This window comes from Anabrus simplex, chromosome 1, assembly GCF_040414725.1.
Source record: "Anabrus simplex isolate iqAnaSimp1 chromosome 1, ASM4041472v1, whole genome shotgun sequence".
Lineage (NCBI taxonomy): Eukaryota > Metazoa > Arthropoda > Insecta > Orthoptera > Tettigoniidae > Anabrus > Anabrus simplex.
The window spans coordinates 1058239970-1058267203 of NC_090265.1; the positions used below are offsets into that span (position 1 = coordinate 1058239970).

The following is a 27234-nucleotide window of genomic DNA, read 5'->3' on the forward strand; positions in this document are numbered from 1 at the left end:
GAGATAGAGAAAGAATGGTAATGTGAGTCATAGTGTGGTGTCTTCTTCTCATGAATCACTAGTAACAAGAGAACCCATATAATCCTACCCTAAGCATGACATTACTCTTGACAAGTGTGTCTGAATAATTAGAAGGTAGATTCAAATATTTAGTACACAAGGAAGTGAAGCAGAATTCCAAGTAATATATAACATTAACTGTTATTGTTTAATCATCAGTCCATAGACTGGTTTGATACAGCTCTCCATGCCACCCTCTCCTGTGCCAAACTTTTCATTTCTACATAACTACAACATCCTACATCTGCTCTAATCTGCTTGTCATATTCATATCTTGGTCTACCCCTACTATTCTTACAACCTACACTTCCCTCAAAAACCAACTGTACAAGTTCTAGATGTCTCCTCTCAGCAATTTGATTCAGTATCTCTTCATTCGTGATTCTATCTACCCATCTCACCTTCAGCATTCTTCTGTAACACCACATTTCAAAAGCTTCTATTCTCTTTCTTTCTGAGCTAGTTATCATCCATGTTTCACTTCCGTACAATGCCACGCTCCAGACAAAAGCCTTCAAAAACCTCTTTCTAATTCCTATATCAATGTTCGAGGTGAACAAATTTCTTTTCCTAAGAAAGGCCTTCCTTGCTTGTGCTAGTCTGCATTTTATGTCCTCCTTACTTCTACTATCATTAGTTATCTAACTACCCAAGTAAGAATATTCATCTACTTTCTTTAAGACTTCATTTCCTAATCTAATATTTCCTGCATCACCTGACTTTGTTCTACCGCACTCCATTACTTTTGTTTTGGACATATTTATTTTCATCTTGTTTTCCTTCTCCAAGACTCGACTCTGTTCATACCATTCAGCAATTTCACCAGATCGTTTGCAGAGTCAAATAATGTAACAATATCATCGGCAAATCTCAGGGTTTTGATTTCCTCTCCTTGGACTTTGATTCCCTTTCCACATTCTTCTTTGATTTCCTTTATCTCCTGTTCTATGTAAACATTGAAAAGGAGAGGGGACAAACTGCAGCCTTGCCTCACTCCTTTCTGGATTGCTGCCACTTTTTCAAAGCCCTCGGTTCTTATCACTGCAGACTGATTTTTGTATAGATTGCAGATAATTCTCCTTTCTCAGTATCTGATCCCGATTACCTTCAGAATCTCAAACAGCTTGGTTCAATTAACATTATCAAATGCCTTTTCTAGATCTACGAAAGCCATGTATGAGGGCTTGACTTTCTTAATTCGGTCCTCTAAGATTGGACATAAAGTCAGGATTGCTTCACCTGTTCCCACATTTCTTCTGAAGCCAAATTGATCTTCTCCCAACTCAGTTTCAACTTGTTTTTTCATTCTTCTGTAAATAATTCCTGTTAAAATTTTGTAGGCAGGAGATCCTAAACTAATGGTGTGGCAGTTTTCACACTTGTCAGCACCGGCTTTCTTGGGAATAGGTATAACAACATTTTGCCGAAAATTGGATGGCACTTCTCCTGTATCATACATCTTACACACTAAACAGAATAACCTCTCCATGATGGTTTCTCCTAAGACAGTCATTAATTCTGGGGGCATTTCATCAATTCCCAGTGCCTTGTTCCTACTTAGGACTCTCAAAGCTCTGTCGAATTCTGACCTCAAAATTGGCTCTCCCATGTCATCAGCATCAACAGCCTCTTCTTGTTCCAGAACCCTATCATCTACTTCTTTACCTTGATACAACTGTTGGATACGTTCCTACCATCTTTCTGACTTGTCTTCTTTGCCTGGAAGTGGTTTTCCATCTGAGCATTTAATATTCTTACACCTAGTTTTCCTTTCCCCAAAGGTTTCCTTGATTTTCCTGTATGCAGTATCTACCTTTCTTAGGACCATATAAAATTCAACATCCTTGCACTTCTCTTTCAGCCATTCTTCCTTAGCTGTCCTGCACTTTCTATCTACTTCACTCTTTATTCGCCTGTATTTTTTCCCGCCCTCCTCATTTTTTGCATTCTTGTACTTTTGTCATTCATCAATCATCTCTTGAGTTATCCATTGTTTCTTAGTTGATCTTTCATTTCTTCCTAACTTTTCTTCAACAGCCTTACTGATCTCATTCCTCAAGACTGTCCATTCTTCCTCTAATGTGTTTCCTTCAGCCTTTTCATTTAGTCCTTGTGTTACATGTTCCTTGAAACAATCCCTCAAACTCTTTTCTTTCAACATGCCTAGATCCCATCTCCTTGCATTCCTTTCTTGAATTTCTTCAATTTCAGAGGGCATTTCATGACCAACAGGTTGTGGTCAGAGTCCACATCTGCTCCTGGAAAAGTCTTGCAATCCAACACCTGGTTTCTGAATCTCTGCCTAGTCATAATGAAGTTTATTTGATACCTTCCAGTGTCTCCAGGTCTCATACACGTGTACAGCCATCATTTGCGGTGTTTGAACCAAGTGTTAGCAAGGACTAAATTATTATCGGTGTAGAATTCAACCAGCCAGCTTCCTCTTTCATTCCTTTGTCCCAATCCGAATTCTCCTACTATGTTACCTCTTCCTTTGACCTACCACTGCATTCCAGTCTCCCATCACAATTAGATTCTTGTCACCTTTTACATATTGTATCAAATCTTCTATCTCTTCGTATATTCTTTCGATTTCTTCATCATCCGCTGAACTAGTAGGCATATAGACCTGCACTATTGTGGTGGGCATTGGCTTGATGTCTATCTTGACAATAATAATCATTTCACTATGCTCCTCGTAGTAGCTTACCCACTGCCCTATTTTCTTATTCATTATAAAACCACCTCCTGCATTTCCCCTGTTTGATTTTGTGTTGATAATTCTGTAGTCGCCTGATCAAAAATCTTGCTCTCCCTGCCAATGTATTTCACTTATACCAACTACATCTAGCTTTAGTCTATCCATCTCCTTTTTCAGATTCTCTAACCTACCACAATGATTCAAACTTCTAACTTTCCACGCTCCAACTCGCAGAATACAAGTATCCATCTTCCTGATGATTGCCCCCTCTCGTATAGTCCCCACCCGGAGATCCGAATGGGGGACTATTTTACCTGCAAAATATTTTACCCGGGAGGAAGCCATCATCAGTAATCATTCATACAGAGAGAGCTGCATATCGTCGGGTGTTAGTTACGGCTGTAGTTTCCCATTGCTTTCATCCGTGTAGGAGTATCAACATAGCTAAGCCATTACAAGACCGTATCAGTCAATCATCTAGACTGTTGCCCTTGCAACTTCTGAAAAGGTGCTACCCCCCTTTCGATGAACTATTCGTTAGTCTGGTCTCTCAACAGATACCCATCCAATATGGTTGCACCTACGGCTCGGCTACCTGCTTCATTGGGACACGCAAGCCTCCCCACCGCAGCAAGGTCACATGGTTCACAGGGAAGGAACATTAACCATAAATAGTCATAGAGGTTGAATCCTAGGACATCAGGATTAATAGGAAAAATTTACTTAATAATTTGGTAGATGATTATTTAATATATTTACAGTATTATTCTTACAAGAAAAATCATTAGTCCCTCAATAATAGGATTGTTATTAGTCATCACCAGATCATGTAAAGATACTTCATGCTCCAGTGGCATTTCAATATAACTTCAACTTAGATTCTTTGTCCTCTTTCTGATGTCCTCACTGAGGCAGTTCTTCTCCTCAGGGTCGTGTATATAGCCTGTAACAAGCATTTAGTGTACATGTTATAACAGTCCATCTACAAAGGTTAATTTTTTAGTAGTGGCAACTACTTATTTTCTACACAAATAGCTTACAACAAGGTTCTAGGTTTCACAGGCCTTTGATGTGGCCACCAGCATTGTGTACAATGTGTTCTCAACAACGTGGAAGCCTATGAATACCATTAGCACTGCTTAACCTCTGAATCCTTGACTGCAGAATGTCTTCATCTGTTTGGAATTTAATCCCATGCAGTGGTTCCTTCATATTAGGGATTAGGTTGAAGTTGCAAGGACTTAAATCTGGAGAATATGGAGAATATGGTAGAGCACTTCCCAACTCCAGAGAATGAACAAATCAGACACTGCTCTTGCTGCATATGTCTCTGCATCGTCAAGCAGAATGATGGACATTTTGTTTTCTTTCCAATACTATTCACAGACTGTTTTACAGAAATGAACAGTAGTACTCTGCATTAACAGTCTGCCATGGAAGAACAGTATTTTTCATGATAACACCATCCCAATCATAGGTAAGAATCATAATAACTTTCACATTGCTGGGGATCTGCCAAACTATTGTTCTTTGTGGTGACCTGTAATGATGCCACTTGGTCGATTGGCGTTTTAGATTTAGTTCATAAGATCCAGCCCACATCTGATCACTGGTAATGATCCATCATAGCTATTTATGCATTTCTGTCAATGATCATTCATCGACACTGCACTCCTGGTGGCATATTCTAAAACCATGAAGTACACATCTAGTCCGACGAACCTGCACACTGTAATCCAGTACGACATCTTATCGACACTTAAAAAGGTGTATCAGACAGGTAGACTGAGTGGCTTCATGGGGTTTCAACCCCTGTTCTTGCATATTCATTTAATAGTGCAGTACAGCTGTTCATTCTTCTGATTTAAACTAAAAGTCTCCTCAGCCATTCCTACATACTCTTTGTTCTTTTGGAGTCAAGTCTAGAGCAGTCCAGCATTAGTTACTCCTGGATAACATGTATCCGTACTGTCAGTACACACCAGTCACCACTGCTACCGTTACGACAACCACCTCTACCATCACCAGCACCACTCAGCAAAGTCAATCTGCTGCTGAAGCCGCAGCAGTAGCCCATCACACAGCACTGATGTACACATTTATGAATCGTCCGAATTACCCCCATCATCTGTTCGTACAACCTGCACCACAGTAGGACCACAACATCCAGTATAAGCATACAGCGCCATGTGCCGCACATGGAAGTAAGCCTGCTCCTTGCCACGTCATGATGGAAAATCCACCTCCTAGCATCACTGCTCCCTCTCAACCAGACCTCGAAACTGTCGAACAATCAGTCTCTCCCAACACTATTCCAGATGCCAATTCCCTCCCTCTCCTACCAGTCAAACATCCTATCATTTCAACTCATACGCTCCAACTCCACCGCCAAGGGACCCACTCATTACTCCTTACCAGTCTTGTCCCTGAAAACCGCTCAGCCCAGAAAATCCTTTCTATTCTCCTTCACTCCAGTATACAGAAAGACGACATTGCCAACATCCATTCAATGGGACAAGGAATCATCATCAAAGTGAACAGTGAAGAAGCTGCAACTACAATATGCAACACTATCAGCCCCGCTCATTTCAGCTCATCTGTACCATTTCAGCAAGTCCCCCAGTCTGCCAGTACTTCACCATCACTTCACAACTCCCTCTTCAGCTGCATGATCAAGGGAGTTGACCCAGCCTTCACAGAATATGCTATAGTCAAAGAACTTCAAGATGACAGCATTTCAGTATGGAAGGCCATCCAAATTACAGTGAAGAAGCTGCAACTACAATATGCAACACTATCAGCACCGCTCATTTCAGCTCATCTGTACCATTTCAGCAAGTCCCCCAGTCTGTCAGTAGTTCACCATCACTTCACAACTCCCTCTTCAGCTGCATGATCAAGGGAGTTGACCCAGCCTTCACAGAATATGCTATAGTCAAAGAACTTCAAGATGACAGCATTTCAGTATGGAAGGCCATCCAAATTTACCACCAGACCGACCTACATGATTCACCTTCTTTTACTATCCACTAATGATTTTGGACAGACTGCTGGAACATGACGTCTACAGTTTTCGTCAACATCATCGGGTATAACCCTCATGTACTCCTCCCCCTCTAGCCACTAGTTGTGAGCGATGCTTACTATATAATGACCACTGCACAGCTCAATACTGTGCCAATAGACCCAACTGTGGCCACTGTAATCAGTCCCATTATACACCTATTTGCCCCAACAAATGAGCACCTCCGCAATGCCACAACTGTGGACTTGTTTACACAACTTATTCAAGACAGCTCCACCTGAAAACCGCCCAGATTTTATACCTCCTATCTGGACACTAGATATCTCCAACACCTCTGTCAGACTCCATCTACCCAGCACACAACCATACAAGACCTCATCTGGATTTTAACATTATCCTTGATGAACATCCTTCCATGTTCATCTGTACCATTCACCTGATGGTGAATTCGGCAAATAGCACCTACAAGAGTGGACATTTCACATCAAGATTAGTGAGTGGGATGTGAATAATTCACCAGAGTGCAAAACTATTGAAAATCTTTCCAAACCTAAAATTTCTTTTATATTATCCCGCCTCAAAGCAGCAGCCAATCAGGCATTCAATTTTCATTTTCAGGCCATTCACACAGGATTAAACACACATTTCCACTTTCATAATTTTGAAACCCAAGTATAATGCAGATCAGCCTACCTCACTCACAGACTTCAACTCTTCAGTGCGTGAGACAGTGCAACACTTTCGGCAAATAGCACCTACAAGAGTGGACATTTCACATCAAGATTAGTGAGTGGGATGTGAATAATTCACCAGAGTGCAAAACTATTGAAAATCTTTCCAAACCTAAAATTTCTTTTGTGTTAGTGTGGCATATGTATAGATCTGTGTGTATATACATTTGCATTCATCATTAACTCTCAAAACAAAAAATAAAACAGACCAATAATATGTTGTTGGTATATATATTTTTGAAAAAAGGTACATAATATTAAATTCTATGTATAAAACTAACCCCTATCATCCCTATTGTTACTGGAAGAAATAAATAAAATAAAACCGGAAACCCCTCCACCCAACAGGCACAATCCCCCTCCATCTCCTTCATTTGCCACTTCCTTTTACCCACCTCCCTTCTCCATCACATCTCCTTAACCCGCTCACATATCTTGGCCAGAGAAAGGGCATAACTCTCTAAGTGGCCCGCCCCACCCCTTCAGGGTGAGGAATGAAAACTTTTCATGATGATGATGATGCATTCCTCTTAGATCATGTGGAACCCATTTTGAGGTAGTTTTTTGCATCCCTAGTCTGTCTTTGAGGATGTGAAGCATACTTGAATGTGCCAGTTTGGGATCTTGGGCTAACTTATGAATTGTAGAGTTCTGATCCATCTGCACTAATGCAGACACAGTCTGCACAACTTCATCACTTACTGGCGTATGACCAGACCGAGGCCTGTCTGATACATTTTCATGTCATTCTCTGAAGACTCTTACCCACCTTGCCACTGTTCAGTAAGGTAATGCAGATGCACCAAAATCTCTATTGTTTTGATTATATGACATAAATGTAATATTCTATTTTTATCCAGCTCCTCTGCTGCTGCTGCTGCTTCAAAAACATTGCGACTGGATTCTGTGACCACACATTTGCAACTGCTCTGTTCCTGTAATCAGTGCACACATGCATGAAGGGAAAAGGGTGTGTTCATTTGCACAAAGGGAGGATAGACACTTAATATACCTGTGGTATAAACAATGCTGCCTAGCTCTGTTTCATAGCAGCACTACAGCATTTTTGCCACTATTAAAAAAAATCAACCTATATAGTAATCTAATGATACACCAGTGAAGACTCCTCACACTGAGAATATTTCCTCTATAAAAAAAAATAGAACTGCTTTCCAATCTCTGATAATTCCTTAATGTTACCTGATGTTACATTTATCATTAGGAATACTTAAAAGATAGAAATTCAGAAGCAAATCTTTGAACTAAAGAATTTGAAACTAACATGAAAGAACTGCCTTGAATAATAGGGAGATATGGATTCAGTCTGGAGTACTGGATGGATATACACTTCAACAGCAATTACAAAGTACAGTAAAGTTTTGATTATATGACATATATGGGACCTGAATGAGGTTGGATAACTGGTAAGACTGGATAATACAAAATAGTGAAAATGAGCAGGGTGATTGTTTGGAATGTAACATTTCATCTTTATGTAAGAAAACTACATTAATGCACAATAAACTAAATTGTGTTCTCAAGAGTAAATCCTGATGTACAATAGAATCTTCTTAATCCATCACTTTCGGGACTAAGGGCATGGTCAGATTACAAGAAAAGTCAGATTATCAGAGAAGCAATAGTATTAATTATACCTACTAACAAAAGTACAATAAAAAGAACATTGAATGCTGTAATAAATAGGCATATCTTAAACATTTAAGAATGAAAGAAGTTGGTGATGCACATCAGTCTGGCAAATGACATTCAATATTTTGCTGCTATAACCCTACATTTCCTTATCCACAAAATGTCCTTAGGCATGGAACAAGAATGCTGTTCAATTGTACAGAAGAGCTAAATAAAAAGCCTGCTTGGTATCTGTATGAGATACTTGACCAGGAGGAGTGTACATTTTATTATAATTTTTTTTTTTTCAATACTCTCAGCACTCTGGATAACAGTTGTAATGATCTAATTGTCACCTAATTCTTTTTCCTGTTGTGCAGACATCATTTTCAGAAAAACCTCATCAACATTGTTGGTTTAAACATCAACTTTCAAAATATGCAAATCTTGGGTGACTGCCTGTATATCTTCATCTTCATTTTGATAAATTTCGACTACCATCATTGTCCAAAGTTAACAACAGGACTTTTCATGTGCTGATGCTTTCATTTCTTTCCAAGACTCAGCAATTGTATGAACAGCATCCTTTATATGAAAAGATTTCATTGTCTGAAACAGGTTGCTGCCTTCTTCTCTAAAATAGATGCAACATATTTCCAGCAATGTCTCCTCTTTAGCCATTTAAATACCCCCTGATCCATAGGTTATATGAGAGAAGTGACTTTGGGTGGGAAAAAAAATCAAAAGGCACTACTTACAGTAAGTGTTTTGCTTTCAAATGTTGTTCAACTGCAAGCACAAACTGCTCAAAGAACCATGATTCAAAAAGGCCACTGTCCATCTAGGCTGGTTTTTTATGGTAATAATACACTGCAAAGGATGACACATTAATTTTCTTGAATGCCCTCTGTGTTTTTGATTTGCCAATTTCAACGAGCAGTAATTTATGACTACCATTAGCATTGCTGCAAGTAGTAAAAGACACTCTCTCCTTTGAAAGTTTTGTTCCTTTCACTGTGTCATTTCATGTGGCAAGAGTTCTTTGAGGAAGCATCTTATAGTTCAGGTCCAAATCATCAATGTTATACACTTGATCATATGTCATATACCTTAATAGATTTTTAAAAATTAAAAAAAATGCATTTGAAGTTACATCTTCAGTTGACAGCTTTTTTCCTGCAATCAGCACATTTCAAATTTCATTACTCTTTCTTTTCTTTCCAGTATGCAACCAGCCTTCACTCATAGTAAAATTATAATTTTCTTCTTCCAATATTTTTATTCAAAATAAGCACCTTTCCTCTGATAATGGAATCAGACAATGGAGTTCCTTTTCTTCTTTTCTGTGAAAACCACCCCCACAAAGCATGATCTAACAGTTCAGATTAAGGCTTTTTCAACATTAGATGATTTTTAAGTCTTTCCATCATTCTATGAGTTTCTAGTTCTTTCCTATTCTTTTTCCAGTATTTAATCATAGTAATGCCCACACCATCATTATGTGAAATTTTTTGTAGGCTTTCTCTAATCTTTCAAGAAATTTTAACTTCTCTTCTAAAGTTAGCATAATGTTTAACATGTTTTGGTTGGCACAATGTTATGAATATGCAAACTGAAAGCAAAGTTTTACTCTAAAACACAAAAATTATTCACATTGTTTATTGGTCAAGTATCACCAGCAAATTGAGTCAAAACTGTATTGTACGAAACAATTTAAGTGCCAACATACCTGCAACGCACAGTGCATGTCTCAACCTGTGTCATAACCAGATTATGTGGAGAATCAAACCATCAGAGGTCAGATTAACGGTGTGCTACTTTATTAACAACTTGACTAATTATGTCCACTTCAGGCTGATCAAAATCTGATAACTCCGAGCTCTCAAATTAATCTAGATATCTCCATTTCCTTGAATGTAATATCTGGGTAATGAAAATGGATATTTTGAATTTGGATTAACTCCCGAGATAGTGTTTCCTTTTACTCTATTTTGGTATACCATAGTCTTTCTCAAAACTTGTGCAATCACAACTTCATTGGTGTTTGTCACATTCCCTAATAAATCCTTCTGTATTTATCAGTTTTTGCTCTGATGATCCTCAGTCAATAAGAAATGGTGTTATTTTAAATTAGCTGTGATAAACCCCTTTCAACATGTAATAGAGAACTTAACATATCAGTATGTTAGTGAAATACTCAAAAGAAAACAAGTTATTTTACAGAATGAGATCCAGAAAAGATTTGTTTGGAAGTTTTGAGCAATTACCTGCAAAATCAAGCCAGTGTTGATACTGCTGTTGTCTTCGAAATATGTACATGTGGAGATCAATGTTATTTGAGGAAACAAAAGGTTCTAATTGTTTGTTCACGCCCTCCTCTTCTCCAATGGCAAAAATGTAGTGTCCTTCATCTCTTAATCTTTCTACTGTTCCTCTATACTTTTGATAATCAGAGATATAATCTGTGCCATTCCATAATAGAACTCCAAATATGAAACAATCACAATACTTAATGTTAACAGAAGGCAAGTATTATATTTCAGAAATAATAGACATTAAAAAAATGTACTAAGAACTCATTACAGGAGGCAGAGTAATTTTTTCTTTAAAACACAATAAGTTTCAAAATAAAACATGAATAAATAATTTGGAAAAGTGAACAAGTGCATTAAATTTGAAGTTTTAGCCAGTCACACTTTATTATTTTTATACATAACTGCCAAATATGACATAAATTTACATTAAGAAATTCATTAAGAGACACTAAAATATGGGAGAGTACACATCATATTCTCTTCCCTCCTTTATTCAACTTACATTCAGAGAAAATATAGAAAGAGGCTTTTGAAGATTCAGAAACAGCACTCAACACCTTCACCATCATCATCTCTGCGAATAAGGACAGCTCCGATCTACGATAACTCCCCGAAGACACTCTTCATCATTTTTGTTGCCAGCCGGGTGACTCCACATCTTTAATACAGCTCCCAGCCGGACCCAACAAAGCATATAGCTGCTTCCACGATTGGAAAGTCAGCTCCCCATTATCATGTCTGTGTACCATTTCGCCCTTACCATCACCACCACCACAACCACCACCACATCTGCACAACCCATCCTTTCGTTCCTTTCACTACTATATCTCTATCTCATCCTTCCCCAATTATGTCATCGTCCCTCCCTATCGCTGACACCCCTGACAGACCCAGTCTTCTGTACATACCCCCCGCTACCTTACACCTCAGCGACCTGAAGAAGAAGAAGAAGAAGCCTCTGCTACGCCTGCCACTACATCAGCAACCGCTGCACCATCACCGTCGACACCACCGCCACCAACAACAACAACATCTCAGGCCATGTACAGCTGTGTCATTCGCGGTGTGATCCCGCCATCTCTGACCGTGAAATACTCAGTGAACTCCATGCAGAAGGCGTTCCTGCCTGAAGAACATTCAGGATCCAGAACGTCTATGGTCCAACATACTTGGTCCACCTCCATCTACCTACAGAAGATGACATCCAGCGCCTCATCAGCACAGGAGCGTACATATACCGCCAGCTACATCAAGTGGAACCCTCTCGATCCCCTCTGCTACCTCTCCCTAGCCATCCCGTCAACAATACACGTCGTCGCCGCCCCCGGCCAGCCCCTCCTCCATACCAACATCGTCAACCCATCCGTTCACCACTTCCAACACTTGATATCATCAGACTCCTCACGATCTCCTTATGCAACATCAGCGCAACCCTCCACCTCCTCACTCTTCCTTCCAAAAAAGAGCACTTTAGTATAACTCTCCACTCCTTCCACACATCCCCCGTAATTTCCATCTCCGTTGCCAAGCCCTAATAAAGGATATCTTCCTTTTCCCATCTCCTTATTCTCACATTTCTCCCCAACCCCGTCATCTCTCCTGGCCAGAGAGAGGGCGTTACCCTCTAGATGGCCCGCCCCACCCCTTCAGGATGGGGAATGAAAGCATTAGAAGTAAGTATGATTCAGAAACAAGTTCAAAGATCAATGGTCTTATAATCACATAAATACAGTAGTCAAGAGGTATTATAGAGCTGCGGGCACTGAAATCTTGACTGACTATATATAGGTGAAGAAAGCAATGTTTATGGACCTTACAGTCATATCTGGTGTAGCTTTTGACAGTGATCTCAAAGTACTGTAGTGGTAGCAAAGCTGAAAGTAGATGGAATTGTACAAGAAAGCAAAGAAGAAGAGTGTGAAAAGTGAAAATTAAGCTCATACCAAAAGAGTTTGTGCAGGAATTATTACAACTAATTCCAGTAACAGAAACTAGAAAATTTTGAAGAAATTTAAGAGTGCATTTGTTAGTAATGCAGAAAGAGTACATGAATAACATTAGGGTAAGACATAAAGACATATTATGGTACAATAACAAAGTGAAAGACAAAGATCAGGAAATTAAGAACCTGTGTAGGAAATAGAAAATAACTAAGACTGAAGATAGTAGTAGGAAGTACTCTAAAACAAGAAGACTAGATAAGAAATAGGTTTCGGAAGAAAAGCTCAGAACTATTCACAGGAATTACGAAATTATTTCAGCAATGAATTTCCAATTTCTTTGAAATCATTTAAGAAAAGGCTAGGAAGACAACAGATAGGGAATCTGCCACCTGGGCGACTGCCCTAAATGCAGTAGTGACTGATTGATTGAACAATGATAGATGAGAAGTAGTAAAGGGAGAAAGAAGTGGAAAGGAATTTTATCTAACAACATTTGGATAATAAAAATAATAATAATAATAACACTGTCCTGTGATGGTTTCTTTACCGCCATCCTGTATTGCTTATTTTATTAATTCGATGTCCTTCAGTCATCGAGTAATCCTGTATTGTCATGCTCAGAGTGAAGAGCCGGCAACTATGTACAACATAGCTGGCAATGTACGGTTTTGGCTGATTGATGTCATTCTCTTATTGTGCTTCATCCACGACAGTCCGAGTTGTGTTTCGCTTGCTAGTGAAAACAGATTTTTTTCTTCATAAGCATTCTATATGTGAGTGACGTACTGTGTTAATATTTTTATTGAACTTACATCTATCAACATGCCATGGCGTAGTTGCAAAAAAAATCCAGATATATTCTGCTATGTATGTGGAAGTTTCGTACTGATGAGGCAGCGGCGCAATATAACCGAGTTTGTGAGAAAGGCCTACTATGCCTACTTTGGCTTGAAACTTGGAGACCAAGACAGCCGTGGGCACCACATAAGGCTTGTAGAACCTGTATAAAGCAGTTACGGTAATGGGTGAGCGGTAAGCAAACTGTGTTGCCATTCTGTATTCCAATGGTGTGGCGAGAACCCCAAGACCACAGTACTCACTGCTACTTCTGTTCTGTGAATGTGAAGGGATTTAACAGCAGCAACAAAGGTGACATTGTGTATCCAAGCAATATTCGATCTGCAATTTTACCCGTTCCTCATGGCCCTGATGCACCAGTACCACAGCGTCCAGAACATTTACAGGATTGTCCCTCTTCTCAATCTCATGCAGAAATGGCAGCCACTAACTCTGACAGTGATTTCTCCCCTGAATGTGTTGAAAAAGAACTGAAACTGTTTGAACAAAGTGCATTAAATGACTTCTTTCTAGTTCTTGGCCTTACAAAGAAATCTGCCAAGTTACTTGGATCTAGACTTCGTGAAAGGAACATGTTGGCACCAGGCACGACGTACTATTGGTACAGACATCACAAACAAGAATTTACACCCTTCTTTTCTGAAGAGGGAGCCTTGGTTTACTGCAACAACATTTCAGATGTTATCTTAAAACTAGGAGCACCAGACTATGACCCTATTGACTGGAGACGTTTCATCGATGCCTCCAAGCATAGTTTGAAGTGCATCCTTCTTCACAATGAAAACAAACTTGCATCCATTCCCATTGCACTTTCAGTTATTATGCGAGAAACATATGGAAATCTTGAAATGTTGTTGGGTAAACTGAAGTACCAGGAACACAAGTAGCAAGGCTGTGATGATTTCAAAGTGATAGGTATTCTGTTAGGTTTACAAGGAGGTTGCACAAAGCACCCCTGCTTTCTGTGTGAGTGGGACAGTCAAGCAAGGTTACATCACTGGACTCACAAAAATGGCCTGTAGGTCAAAAAACTTAAAACAAGAAAAGAGCAAAATACTATTACCTCCACTTCATATCAAACTAGGGCTTATGAAGCAATTTGTTAAGGCCCTAAACAATGAAGGTGAATGCTTTCAGTACCTGTGTCATCGATTTCCAGACATCAGTAATTCCAAAATCAAGGAGGGTATTTTCACAGGTCCAGATATCAGAAAACTTCTTTCTGATGCTAATTTTGAAGGTGTTATGTGCGCTGCAGGGCAATCGGCATGGACAGCATTTTGGAATGTGGTCAAAAACTTTCTTGGAAACAAAAAGGATTCAGACTACAAACAAATGGTGGATAGATTGCTTGTTTCTTTCCAAGATTTAGGCTGCAAAATGAGCTTGAAAGTGCACATGTTGCATTCACATCTGGACTATTTCCCTGAGAACCTAAGAATGCTGAGCAAAGAGCAAGGAGAAGATTTCATCAGGATCTACACAAAATGGAATGCAGATATCGAGGGAAATGGAACAAAAACATGCTGGCAGATTACTGCTGGTTACTAAAGAAAGAAGGTCCAACCACTCCTCACACACGAAAAGCAAGGCGAAGATGTTCCTTATACTAAGGTAGGACATTATAAAATTGAAACCATAGACTTTCCATTCTCAGTATGTTGTGAGGCTTAATGCATGGTAAATGTTGGTCCATTTGCCTGTGTTTCTCTACAGATCTGTTAACACAATACACTACATATTTTATATTATGTTCATAAGTATACCAGTGTAAGATAGGAGTGTTCATATGGGTGAAAATAATAAGAAGCGTTCTTTACATGTGATAACAGTAATCTTGCATGTGCGCGGGCTGCATATTTATCAAATTTTCATTTTGAATTTGAACAAAATCCTGATGTGATAGGGGAAAACTGACTTCAGTTCCGGAATCAGCATGCCCGAAATATAAAAGATCACTATGTAAACTTCATGCAATGATCGGAAAGTTTGAATTTGCAGGTCAGTGTAGTAATAATAATAATAATAATAATAATAATAATAATAATAATAATAATAATAATAATAATAATTTTTTACGAGGGACTGTGGAGAATCTTCAAAAGACACTTGTGAAGGGTCCGCACTCCACAAGTGCGTGGGATTCTTACCCACTAAAAACCACACACCCTTTTCCCACGATGTTTATCATCACCCCGGAACTGCTCTTGTATTACTTCAGGGTGATGTCGTGTTTACTTAGTCTTTCGGACTTCTTCTTTCCTTCATTTCTCCTAAACAAAAAATCATTCGTATGCTTCCAAATCCCTCTTTTTCTGATGAAGGACATCCTCCACATACACTGCCACACGTTCCCAGGATTCCTGGTTTTGTAGCATCACAGAAATAATATTATCTGGTGTCAGTTCTCCCAGTTCAGTTTCCACACATCTTCTCTTTATCATCCAATGGCCACACACAAAGAAGGTGTGAAGTACATCATCGATGTCGTCACAGTATATGCATGCTGCATCACTCACTCCGCCCACTCTATGCAGGAATTTCTGGAAATATCCATGTCCTGTTAGAATCTGTGTGAGGTAGTAGTTAACTTCACCATGAACACTTTCAACCCAGATATCCAAGCGTGGTATCAGTCGCTTGGTCCATTTACCCTGAGGGTCACTTTCCCATCTGAGTTGCCATCACCTCATCTGTTGACTGAAGGCATGCTTCTTTGCACATTTCTTTCCCAGCTCTCCTTGAGTAAGCCAGATTTCTTGTCGCTCCAATGCAAGTAGATCTATTGGGGCCATTGCTGCTACCATGAGGATGGCAGGTTCAGAAACGTGCGGTATGCACATGCAATACGTAAAGCTACTCTCCGTTATACAGAAGCTATCCTCCGATACCAAGCAAATCTCAAGGATTCAGCTCAGATTTCAGAGCCATACAGGAGCACTGACTGAACCATTGACACAAGAAGGCATCGTTTACTGGATTTCGGACCTTTAATATTTCCCATCAGTCTACTAATTGCAGTCATGTATTTTACTGCCTTATCTGTCATTCTCTGAATATGATTCCAGAATGTGAGCTTAGAGTCAAGTGTCACTCCTAGATATTTTGTGCTCGTAGACGTTTCAATCACTAACTCTCCGACAGTCATTGGCACAAGAGTCTCAATCCTTTTTCTCATCAGAAGAATTATCTCCATTTTGTGTTCTGCTAGTGTTAGCCTGTGACTCATCATCCATTTTTTAATGCACCGCATCACCTGGTTCAGTTTGATTTGAGCCATCTCAACATTACGAACCACTATCAAGGCAGCCACATCATTAGCATAGCCCACAAGCTTCGTATCCTCTTGCATCTCCAAACGTAACAAGCCATCATACATGATGTTCCAAAAATCTGGGCCAAGGATCGATCCCTGTGCTGCACCAGCCGTCAGTCGTTTTGTCCTTTGTCCATCTTCCGTATCATAAAGCAGAGTGCGATCCTTGAAGTAGTCTCTCATTATGCGCATAAGATATTCCAACATGTCGCTCCACCTTGCCGAATTGAAGGCATTCTTCACATCCAGGGTCACAAGAAGTGTCAATTTATGGGAATGATGATTGCCGATTGCCCGTCTGTGCTCTTTCTGCTGTATTCACACCTCCCACACTGCATCCAATCTTCAAGTGCCCTCTCCAAAATCCATGTTGGTGAACAGATTAAATCCCCTGATACTGAACTGCTGAGAGAATTCTGGGCTGCAGAAGTTTTCTCCAGGCCTTTTCCAGCTGTGTCCAACATACATAAAGGTCTATAACCACCAGGTTTTCCTTTGCTGATCAAAACCAATCAAACAATTTTCTATCGGGGACTAAAAACACCTGCTTGCAGGCAATGATTGTACATATTCAGCAACAGTTCTGGACAGAGTTCTGATATTATCCTTAGCATTTCTGCAGGTATACCATCTGGTCCTGGAGTCTTCTTGTTTCTAAGAGAGCTAATAGCTCTATTCAGCTCTTCTACTGTGAAGAGGAGTATATCATCCAATTCTTTTTGATCTCACAGTCAATCCTCTCTGGATGGTCGGGGGATAGTGTATCCATAATTTCATTAATGGTTTATGGATCCATGCTCAAGGTAGAAAATGTCCCGAGTTTCTTCATTACCGTGTCCGGGGAGCCATCTAGTGACGAATGAATGTATTATTTCCACTTCTGTTGGTAACGTCTAAATTCAAACCTCATTGTTTTAGAAGCCTTTCTTGTGGAGAGTCAAGATTTTCTTCTGATGACGCAGAGCAAAGTTCTCTGCGAAACTAAAGAATTTCACCTTATTTTATTGACATGGCATAAGACCAAAAGCCTATATCATGTCTATAAGTATGGGCCGTGAAAGCATCAATGGCAACATTAAAAACCTCTGTGGGGAGGATACTTGTAAGAAGGCCTCAAAATTCAGCAAATTAAGGAGGAAGAAGTCTATTCTTCTTTCTTCTTTATGCTTTTTGCTGAGATGCAGGGACCATAACATCATTCCCAACTGTGTGAAGCTGAAGCACATGTTATATACTTCGAAGGCCAGGAGAATATATCAACATGCTAGCAAGGCTTTTGTGATCGAGGGAGTGCATTACACTCGTAAGGAACTGGACCCAGTCTCCTGAGAGTTGTTTCGTTTACACCCGCTGTTAAGCAACACTCTCTCGTATGAATTGTGGTTGTCTTTCAATCACATTACTGCTATACAGGCTGAACGCAAATTCAACCAGGTGTCATTCAGACAGAAATCTAAGTTCCTCCAACTAGCTCAGAAACAGGTGGTCTCTCGCACGAATCCGGATGCTAGAAAAACTGTTGTCAATCTTTCCAAGAAATCGTTGGATGAGAACCAAACAACAGTTCTAGTTAGGGGTCTTAATTTTGCTGTCACTCTCTCTAAAATTCCCACTGAGGGGTTAATTACTTCCGTTGAGGCAGCTATCCACAAACTACCTACGGATGAGGCTGATGAGTCAAGACAAAAATGTGTGAGACCCAATTTAACAAGAGGCGAGAGGAGACCTCTAAAGGAACTTAGAGATGATTCCGAACTGACCATTCTCTCAGCTGATAAGGGTAATACAATGGTGGTTATGGACACTGGCAAATATAAGAATAAGATCTTGGCTATATTGTCAGAGCCTGTTTACAGAGTGAGCTCACGTGACCCTACCTCTCGTGTGTCCAACGCCACCATGAAGCTCTTAAGGCAACAATTCCAAAAGAGGAGGCTAAACATCTGTGTCCGGGGGATGCATTGCCACCTAGATTATATGGATTTCCTAAGATCCATAAAAAAGATGTTCCCCTCAGACCTATTTTTAGTGTGATAGATTCTCCTACATATGCTCTGGCTAAATACCTAAGAAAATCGCTTCAGCCACACTTAGGACGTACTGAATCATACATCAGGGACTCTCAGTATTTCGTCAACAAGCTGTCAACCATAACCCTTCAACCTAATGCACTTTTGGTGAGTTTTGATGTGGAGTCCTTGTTCACTAAAGTGCCGATTGACTCAGTCATGTCTCTCATTGAACACCTGTTCCCTAAGGACATTACTAAGCTATTTTACCACTGCATGACTTCCAGCTATTTCTTGTGGGGTGGAAATATTTACAAACAGACGGACGGAGTGGCTATGGGAAGTCCACTTTCACCCATAGTGGCTAATTTCTTTATGGAGCATTTTGAGGAGGAGGTTATTGCTTTGGCGCCCGTCAAACCTATGATATAGCGGAAGTATGTTGATGATACATTTGAGATCTGGACAGAAGGTCCTGAGAAACTTCATCTATTTCTAAACAACCTACATCAGCAACATCCTTCAATTAAATTCACTATGGAGATGGAGTTGGATGGATGCCTTCCTTTCTTGGATGTTCTAATAAGAAAGAAACCAGATGGCTCCTTAGGACATACTGTCTATTGTAAGCCTACCCATACAAATGGCTATCTTCATGCAGATTCTCACCACCATCCAGCACAAAAACAAGGCATTCTCACGACACTCACCAAGAGGGCAAGACGAATTTGTGAGTCATCAAATATCCAGGTGGAGATGTACACACTCAAAGTCACGTTCAAGGGTAATGGTTACAGCGATTTGCAGATTCATAGAGCCCTGCATCCCAGAGAAATAACCAAGCAAAGCTCAAAGAAGGAAGAAGTGAAGGAAACTGCCTACCTGCCTTACATTCATAACACCACAGATCAAATTGCCAAGGTCCTCCGCAAACACAGTATAAAAACCATGTTTGGCACCATCACTAAAATTGCTCACAGTTTGGATAAAACCAAGGACAAATTGTCCCCACTTTTACATCCTGGGGTATATGAAATTCCCTGTACTTGCTGTAAGGTATACATTGGCCAAACATGCCGGTCCATTGGTACTCCTATCGAGGAACATCTCAACTAGCCAGACAAATCAGCAATAGCTAAGCACGCTGTATCGTCGGATCATGATGTCATGTTCCAAGATGCTCGAGCTTCTACTCACACTAGACACTACAGGTCCAGGATTATACGAGAAGCTGTGGAAATACATAGAAATCCTAACAATTTCAACAGGGACACTGGCTTAAGCAGGGAGCTCAGTAAACACTAGCTCACTCTCAGGTGGGGAGCGATTTCTCTGATTGAAGAAAATATTTAATTACTTGATTAAAAACAATCTTAGACTAAAATGAACTATTGAAGGACCAAAAGAGAAATATTTACTTGAATATAATGTATTTAATTGTTGAAAAATTTGATTATTTTAATTTTTCAATACTTTGTGCAAAAACGTACTAAGTGCTTTCACACTGTGAAATCGAGATTGCTTCTTCCTAACAGCAAAGCTCTGGTTTTTGTTTATACAGTAACTTTCACCTGAATATTTTAGGCAGTTTACTATCAATCTCTGCCTGTAAATAAATGTTTCTGTATATGTAAATTGTAGATTTACAAAGTTTACATGTACTTGAAAGATATACAATGGAATAAATTAAAATACTCATGAAATTTTCTGTTATGTTGGTTAGCGCTTTCGAGGGATCAAGTTTATATAGCCTCCCTACAATTCATAAGTGACATAAACGGACTATATTACACTACAATACAGGTAATATTTACAGTTTTACAGTTTTCACAGTGTTATGTCTTTTACAGCTGTTCATTATGATACACACGGAAGCAGATCATGTTATATAACCTGTCTCGCCTTCGCATAATTTATATAATTCCATTCCGAAACGCGATCGTTTTCTTATTATGTAAACTTTCCACCCTAGCCACCCTTTCCATGGCAAGAGGTTCTCATCAACTGACATTTTGCCATCAGGGGTATAAGCTTCCAAAAAGTTTGCTAACAGGTGGTGAAATACTGGATTTATCTCGTATATTTTGGGAAGAAGTTGTGCATTATTCACCTCATTGTCAGAGATATGTAAAAAGCTGTGGAGGAAAATCTAATAATAATAATAATAATAATAATAATAATAATAATAATAATAATAATAATAATAATAATAATAATAATGTTATTGGCTTCACATCCCACTAACTACTTTTACGGTTTTCGGAGACACTGAGGTGCTGGAATTTAGTCCCGCAGGAGTTCTTTTGCATGCCAGTAAATCTACTGACAAGAGGCCGACGTATTTGAGCACCTGCAAATACCACCGGTCTGAGCCAGAATCCAACCTGCCAAGTTGGGGTCAGGAGGCCGGCCAGGCCACTCAATCTGGTGAGAAAAAAATCTCTTCTGTGTCATCAGCTCATAGAAAATAGGCATAGTGAACAAGCGATTGCGAGAAATAGTGTCCTAATTTAGGTTTCTGTACAATCCCCTGCGGCAACAGAATGGCCATAAGAAGCTTTATTTCGTCCTAATTTGCCCGTACATGGTCTTGATCTTCATTCCTTCCTTTCATCTTACTAAACTGGGTTTTATGTGCGTTTTCCTGCTCGGCATCTTTTGTCTGTTCAGCTATGTTTTGGCATATCTCGTCATTAAAAAGTTATTAAAATATTTTGCTCAGCTTTGTTTTCCCTAAAAACACTCTCTTTACATCATGGTGGAAATTTATCAAAGCAGGAATTTCTTTGTCCATTTTCAGTATAAGTTGACCAAGAACTTGCAATGGTTGGATTGTAATCAGTATTATCATCACAACTGTCACTGTCATGATCGCTGCTTGAACTGGAATCGAACACATGTTGTCTCTATTGCGACTGCTGAACATTCGCATCAGCTACGCCCAAACACTGTATATTCAAGCCTGTAGTACTTATTCCAGGTAATTTCCTGTCACTTACGAATTCCCCTTCGGCAGAACTTACTTCACTAATATCACAATTCTCGCCACTAAATTCCAACATTTCGTTTATCATGACCCGTAAATCATCTTCCTCCAACAGTGGGGGCCGGTAATTCGTTATAGATATTTTAGCGGAAAAATGTAAGAAAAAGGATCGAATAGAACCCTAGTCTCAGCAGTTTGGACAGAAATAATGAAATATGACTATTATGGATGCGTACGATAATAAAATGTTGTGTAACTCATGATAAACACACACCCAGTCGTGAAAGAAGGACTCAAGACTGGTGATAATAAATCAGGTCACAGTTCTAAAATGTCATCAGGGAAGTCTGTTCAGTGTCATAATCTCTAGAAATTCCATCTCCAGCAATATTATTACATCCAAGGGATGATTAGGCGATGAGCTAAAGCTTCAGCGTGGAGCTATTAGGCCTTAGGTCGTTCTTGCCCGGACTCAGCTGCGTTCTTTATGTTGCAACTCATGGATGACACATTGGTATTGGGAGAACATAGTTGAAAAAATTCACATCAGAGGGCAGACTCATCCAGAATACGCTGCTGAAAAGGAAATAAACCTCTGCAGGCAGGCAACTGAGCCGCGGATCTCGCCGCATCGCCCACCGAATGGGTTAAGTAATACCTGGTTGCCAGCCATTAAGGATTTACGTAGGTAGTTCCCTTCCCTGTCCCTTCACTATTGTTATTTCGTTTCGGTGTTTACCAAGTTCGTATGTTCCCCATCGCCAGATGTTTCATTCCAGGCTTGTGTCAATGTCATACCTTCATATGTGCATACACCTGTTTTGTTATGCAACCCTCTCAGACTGATTCTAATGGTTCCATCAGCTTCTGCTTCAAACGCTCGTGCTGTACCATATCTGGGGAGCCATTTGGTGATGAATGAATGTACCATTTCCACTTCTATTGGTTAACATCTAAATTCAAACCTCAATGTTTTAGAAGCCTTTCTCGTGGACAGTTGAGATTTTCTTCTCATGACGCAGAGCAAAGTTCTCTGTGAAACCTAAAGAATTTCACCTTACTTTCTTGACACAGCATAAGCCCAAAAGCCTATATCATGTCTATAAGTACGGGTCGTGAAAGCATCAATGGCAACATTTTCATTGTTGGTATAGGATTTATATCAGGGCATGAAATTCTGTCCATGTCAGGGGAGTGTCTGCATCTTAGAGGTGTCTGTAAGGAGAGGTTTCACCGTACTGTTTTAGTCCATGCATTTTACCTACAGTTTCTCCGACTCCATATTGGAGGAGTGAGCGCCCTGGACCACGTACCTGAAATGCTCCTTTAACACATAGGGAAGTGCAATTTTCTGGTGAATCATTAGTTATGAAAAATATACATATGTGTATTTGTAAAGGATATGTAATGTGATATTCAGCACGTATGCTCCTTTTCTTTTATAAGTTCTTACCCATTGTTTTGGTTTTTATCAGATAAAGCATGCACCACAAAAAAAAAGTGTTTTTAATGCTAGTTAATGATAAGAAGAAAATGGAAATAAACTTCATTTTCTTGGAAACTGAATTCAAATAACACATGGTAGGCTCAGATTTTTAAATAAGACTTATCATTTTGATAGTGTATTCAGTTTTATGGATCTCAGATGTACAATATGCTCTGGCTTGCTTCACATCGTTCTTCACTGCACAGCCCCTCTTAATAGATTACATGATAGTCAGCACCTTATATATTAACTGAAGGTACCAGCTATAAGGTTGCTAAATTTGAACTTTATCAATCAAGTAGCTTTTACTTGAAGGAAAGACAAGCAACAAACCAACATTCAGATTTATATTAGTCAAGGTAAGGATTTTTAAGTTACATATGGGCATCCATTTTCTTGTATACAAAATCATCAACTTTATGTTCTCTCATCCACCATACTCAACAGATAGAACTATGACATGGGATGGTTGTTAGTAAATAAGAAAAATTTGTAGTTAAAATCATTGCACTGTCATCTTTGGCAGTTGGATTATTGAAACTTGACACTCCCTTATCCATAATACACTCACCTATAATACAGCACTGCTTCTTATCCTTGTGGAGTGTACTGTGCACTAACTTCAAACCCATGGCTATATCTACATCTTTTGTCTCTCTTTCCTCAGCCTCCAGTTCTTGTACCAGGAGCTGCATTTGACATGCATCTGTCTCCTTCATAGGTATCATCACTTCATTTCCTGCATATGAGATCATACCTGCAGGGAAGTCCTGATTTAATCTAGAGAGGAAAATATACAAAGCTCAGTGTACGGTTGTGTAATTTGTTAGAAGCATTAAAAATAATACCAATATGTTAGTGTTATGAAACTTACGATATAGGGATCATTTTGATCTCATCTGATATTGCTTTCGTAAGTGTATGTCAATAGAGTTTTCATTAATACAATTCATAAATAATCCAGTACAAAAGGCAGACGTTCAGAGATATCCAGCAGAGTTCTCTCTCATATGTCAGAATAGCCTTGACAATGGTGGAAACATAGCTGAATGTGCAAGTTTAGGAACATGGAAATATACGCAGTATGCAGATATAACTCAAATATTTATTGGGGAGAGGACTTAGGAAACAAACTTGACTACTGACATTAGTCAGCAGATAATGGAGGAACAATATAAAAAGGAGGAACATCTTGAGATTGCCTGGGCATTGGTGAAAAGCATTCTGGCTATTCCGCTCAAGAATCTGAAAATGGAAATTCAGGGTGGTTTACGAAGATTGGAAGAAGTTCTCAATGCTGGAGCAACATGCAGGACATTCTGGAAGAGAGCTAGGGAAAAATCTACAACAGGAATCAACTGCTATAGAGATGGATGAATTGCCTTTGACACCATTAGTGACAAATGAAGAGGGGAAGGACAAGGAGAAATGGGTAAAGGTTCTGTCCAAGAAGGATAAGAAGAGGGAAGTGAAGAAAGATAAAGAAATTCAACCTATAATAGCTGGAGTTGATCCTGCAGAGTGGAAGTCACTGATAGTAGGGAAAACCAAGATAAAAATATTCATTTAAAATCAAGGGGTCATTCAGAAGCTGTTCTTATCAAGCCAACAAATGGCAAGACCTTTGCAAATGTTTTGAAGGGTATTCAGAGTAAAACAAAACTGGAAGACATTGGAGTGAGCTTTCATCTATTCGCAAAACACAAGCTGGGGCGATTCTTCTCAAGTTCAATAAAGCCACACAAAATAAGAACAGGAACAATTTTAATAAATCTCTGAGAGATGTCCTTGGATGAGATGGTGACATGAAGGCTTTTATTCCCTGTACTACCTAGGAAATTTGGGACATGGACAGTGTCACCACTGTTTTAGATGTAGAGGAAGCTGTAAGATGGAATCTTGGGAGTTTCAAAAGAGAACTGAAAGTCTCAATTACAAATCCAAGCAGCGGAGGGTAGAAACTTGCCATTATGGTATAGAGATAGAAGAAAAAGAGGCTCAGAAACTCTTGGAGATAGGTAAAATTGATACAGGACAGCTATATTATAGAATTCAAAAAAGGATTATGGTATGCCATTGCTTTCGATATCTATCATATGGGCAACATGCACAAAACTGCAAAGGTGCGGATAGAAGCGAGCTTTGTTTTAAGTGTGGAGAAGCTGGACACAGGACTGCAGGTTGCAAAGTAAAGCTGCAATGATAATTTGTTGAAGAAGCTAAACAAAATCATGTTTCTGGTTCAGGAGCATGCATAGTGTTTCATGAAGCTCTTGAAAAGGCTAAAATAAGTGGTGAATAATGCAGAGTATTCAGGCAAAGATACACAGGAGCTGAACTTCCAATGATCTTTTGATGCAGATGACCTGTGAGATAAAAGTGGATATTTTTCTCCTCAGTAAACAATATTGTCAAAAACTGACCCATTAAGACTAAAATAACAGCTCACCAAAGTGTATCTACCAATACAGACCCCAACAAATCCATCTCCGCATCCTTGATTTGTTACTTGAAATTTATCTAGATTTGGTATCCAAATAGCAGCTGTCCCAAGATTATCCATGAACCAAGACAGGGACCATCCAGTGACTGATTGAGGAATATACGGACAGTGATCCCCATAAAACTCATAACTCTACAGCTAAATATTGTATCGTGTAAACCAACAAAGTGGAATATATATAGTATGCACAAAGATTGTTGGTGTTTTTAAAGAATGAAATGAAGAGTATAACAGAACAATGTTATGTTTACAAGGGAAATGAAGCAGCTAAGAAATGTGTTAAACTCTACATGCAGCTCATTCAGAGAGCATGTGATTTGTGCATGATCCAAAATACACCATGAAACAGAAAACGTTCAGCATATTGGTGAACCAAAGAAATTGCTAAACTGAGAAGAAGTTATCTGCGACTTAGACAAGAGGGTACAGAGAGCGCAAGTTGGTCAAGAAGATACTTCACTCACAGCGAAGTTTAAGTCAGTGAAGAAAGAACTTAGATATGCAGTTAAAAGAAGTAAAGTTAACAAATGATGGAAAGTGGCTAAGGAAGTGGATGATGACCCATGGGAATTAGGTTACAAGATCATTGTGAAGAAACTTCAGAATTTCTCAAATCCAGTTATGAACTCACTAGTGAATACACTATTCCCAGATCATCCTGAGAGGATTGATGACATTGACAAAAAGGACATAGATGATATACCACTTTTTTCATTAGAAGAATTGGCAAGAGCAATTCCCTTCAAAATAAAAAGGCTCCATGACTAGATGGTATTCCAGCAGAGATACTAAAGATGGTAACAGAATTCTGTCCACAGCTGCTGCTGAAAATGTACAACTGCCTGATGTCGGTAGGGTTTGATGTTCACTCAACTAGTTGTAATAAGCAAAGGGAAATTTGGGGTCTATAGGCCTTTATGTACACTGAATTCTGCTGAACAAGGCTTAGAGAAACTTCTGCAGCCAAGAACACTCTCAGCAGTCCAATTAGCTGGGGATCTATCTGATCATCAACATGGTTTTCGAGGAGAGCATTCAACAATCAATGCAGTGCGAGAAGTGGTGAACACTGCGGAATGTGCTTAACTGAGTAAACATCATTCTCGAAAAGTGACACATCTTGCGACCTTGGATGTTAAGAACACTTTCAATTCGGCAAGGTGGAATGACATGTTGGACGCACTTCAAGAAACCTTCAAACTACCAGAGCATAATGAGAAACTATTTGATAGATCGTACTCTATCATATTATACAGAAGATGATCAGAGAACGAAAACAGCTCACAGCTGGTGTAGCAGAAGGGTCTATCCCTGGCCCAAATCTTTGGAACATCATGTTTGATGGCTTGTTGCAGCTGGAGATTGTAATGTTAGAGAAAAAGAATAATAATATGGAGATATCACGCAAACAGCTCAAGGAAGCATGTGAATATCCAGAGGTTCTGAGGTAAGTATATAAAAATGAGAATCTTAAACCAAGATTGGTAACAAGTATTTTCAACCAGCAAAATACAAATTACAAAAAGAAGGAGGACCGACAAGTTGCAAAGAGTGAATAACAACACGCTGATTTTAATGCTTTAAAAGGCGAGAGAACACTGACCATAAGGAGCCACAAGAAGTTAGATAACAAACCAGAATTAAACATCAAAAACACAATTTAAAACACCAT

General features: G+C 39.3%; 1 protein-coding gene across 1 annotated transcript in view; it reads right to left on the reverse strand.

The window, feature by feature from the left end:
• LOC136857974 (uncharacterized) overlaps window positions 1–27234 on the reverse strand; it is a 120369-nt gene that overhangs the window by 46699 nt on the left and 46436 nt on the right. The window contains exons 7-8 of the mRNA XM_067137126.2: window positions 23631–23839; window positions 10414–10629 (exon numbers count right to left, since the gene is read on the reverse strand). Of these exons, the coding sequence (XP_066993227.2) occupies window positions 10414–10629; window positions 23631–23839 (425 nt within the window). The remainder of the gene's footprint in view (window positions 1–10413; window positions 10630–23630; window positions 23840–27234) is intronic.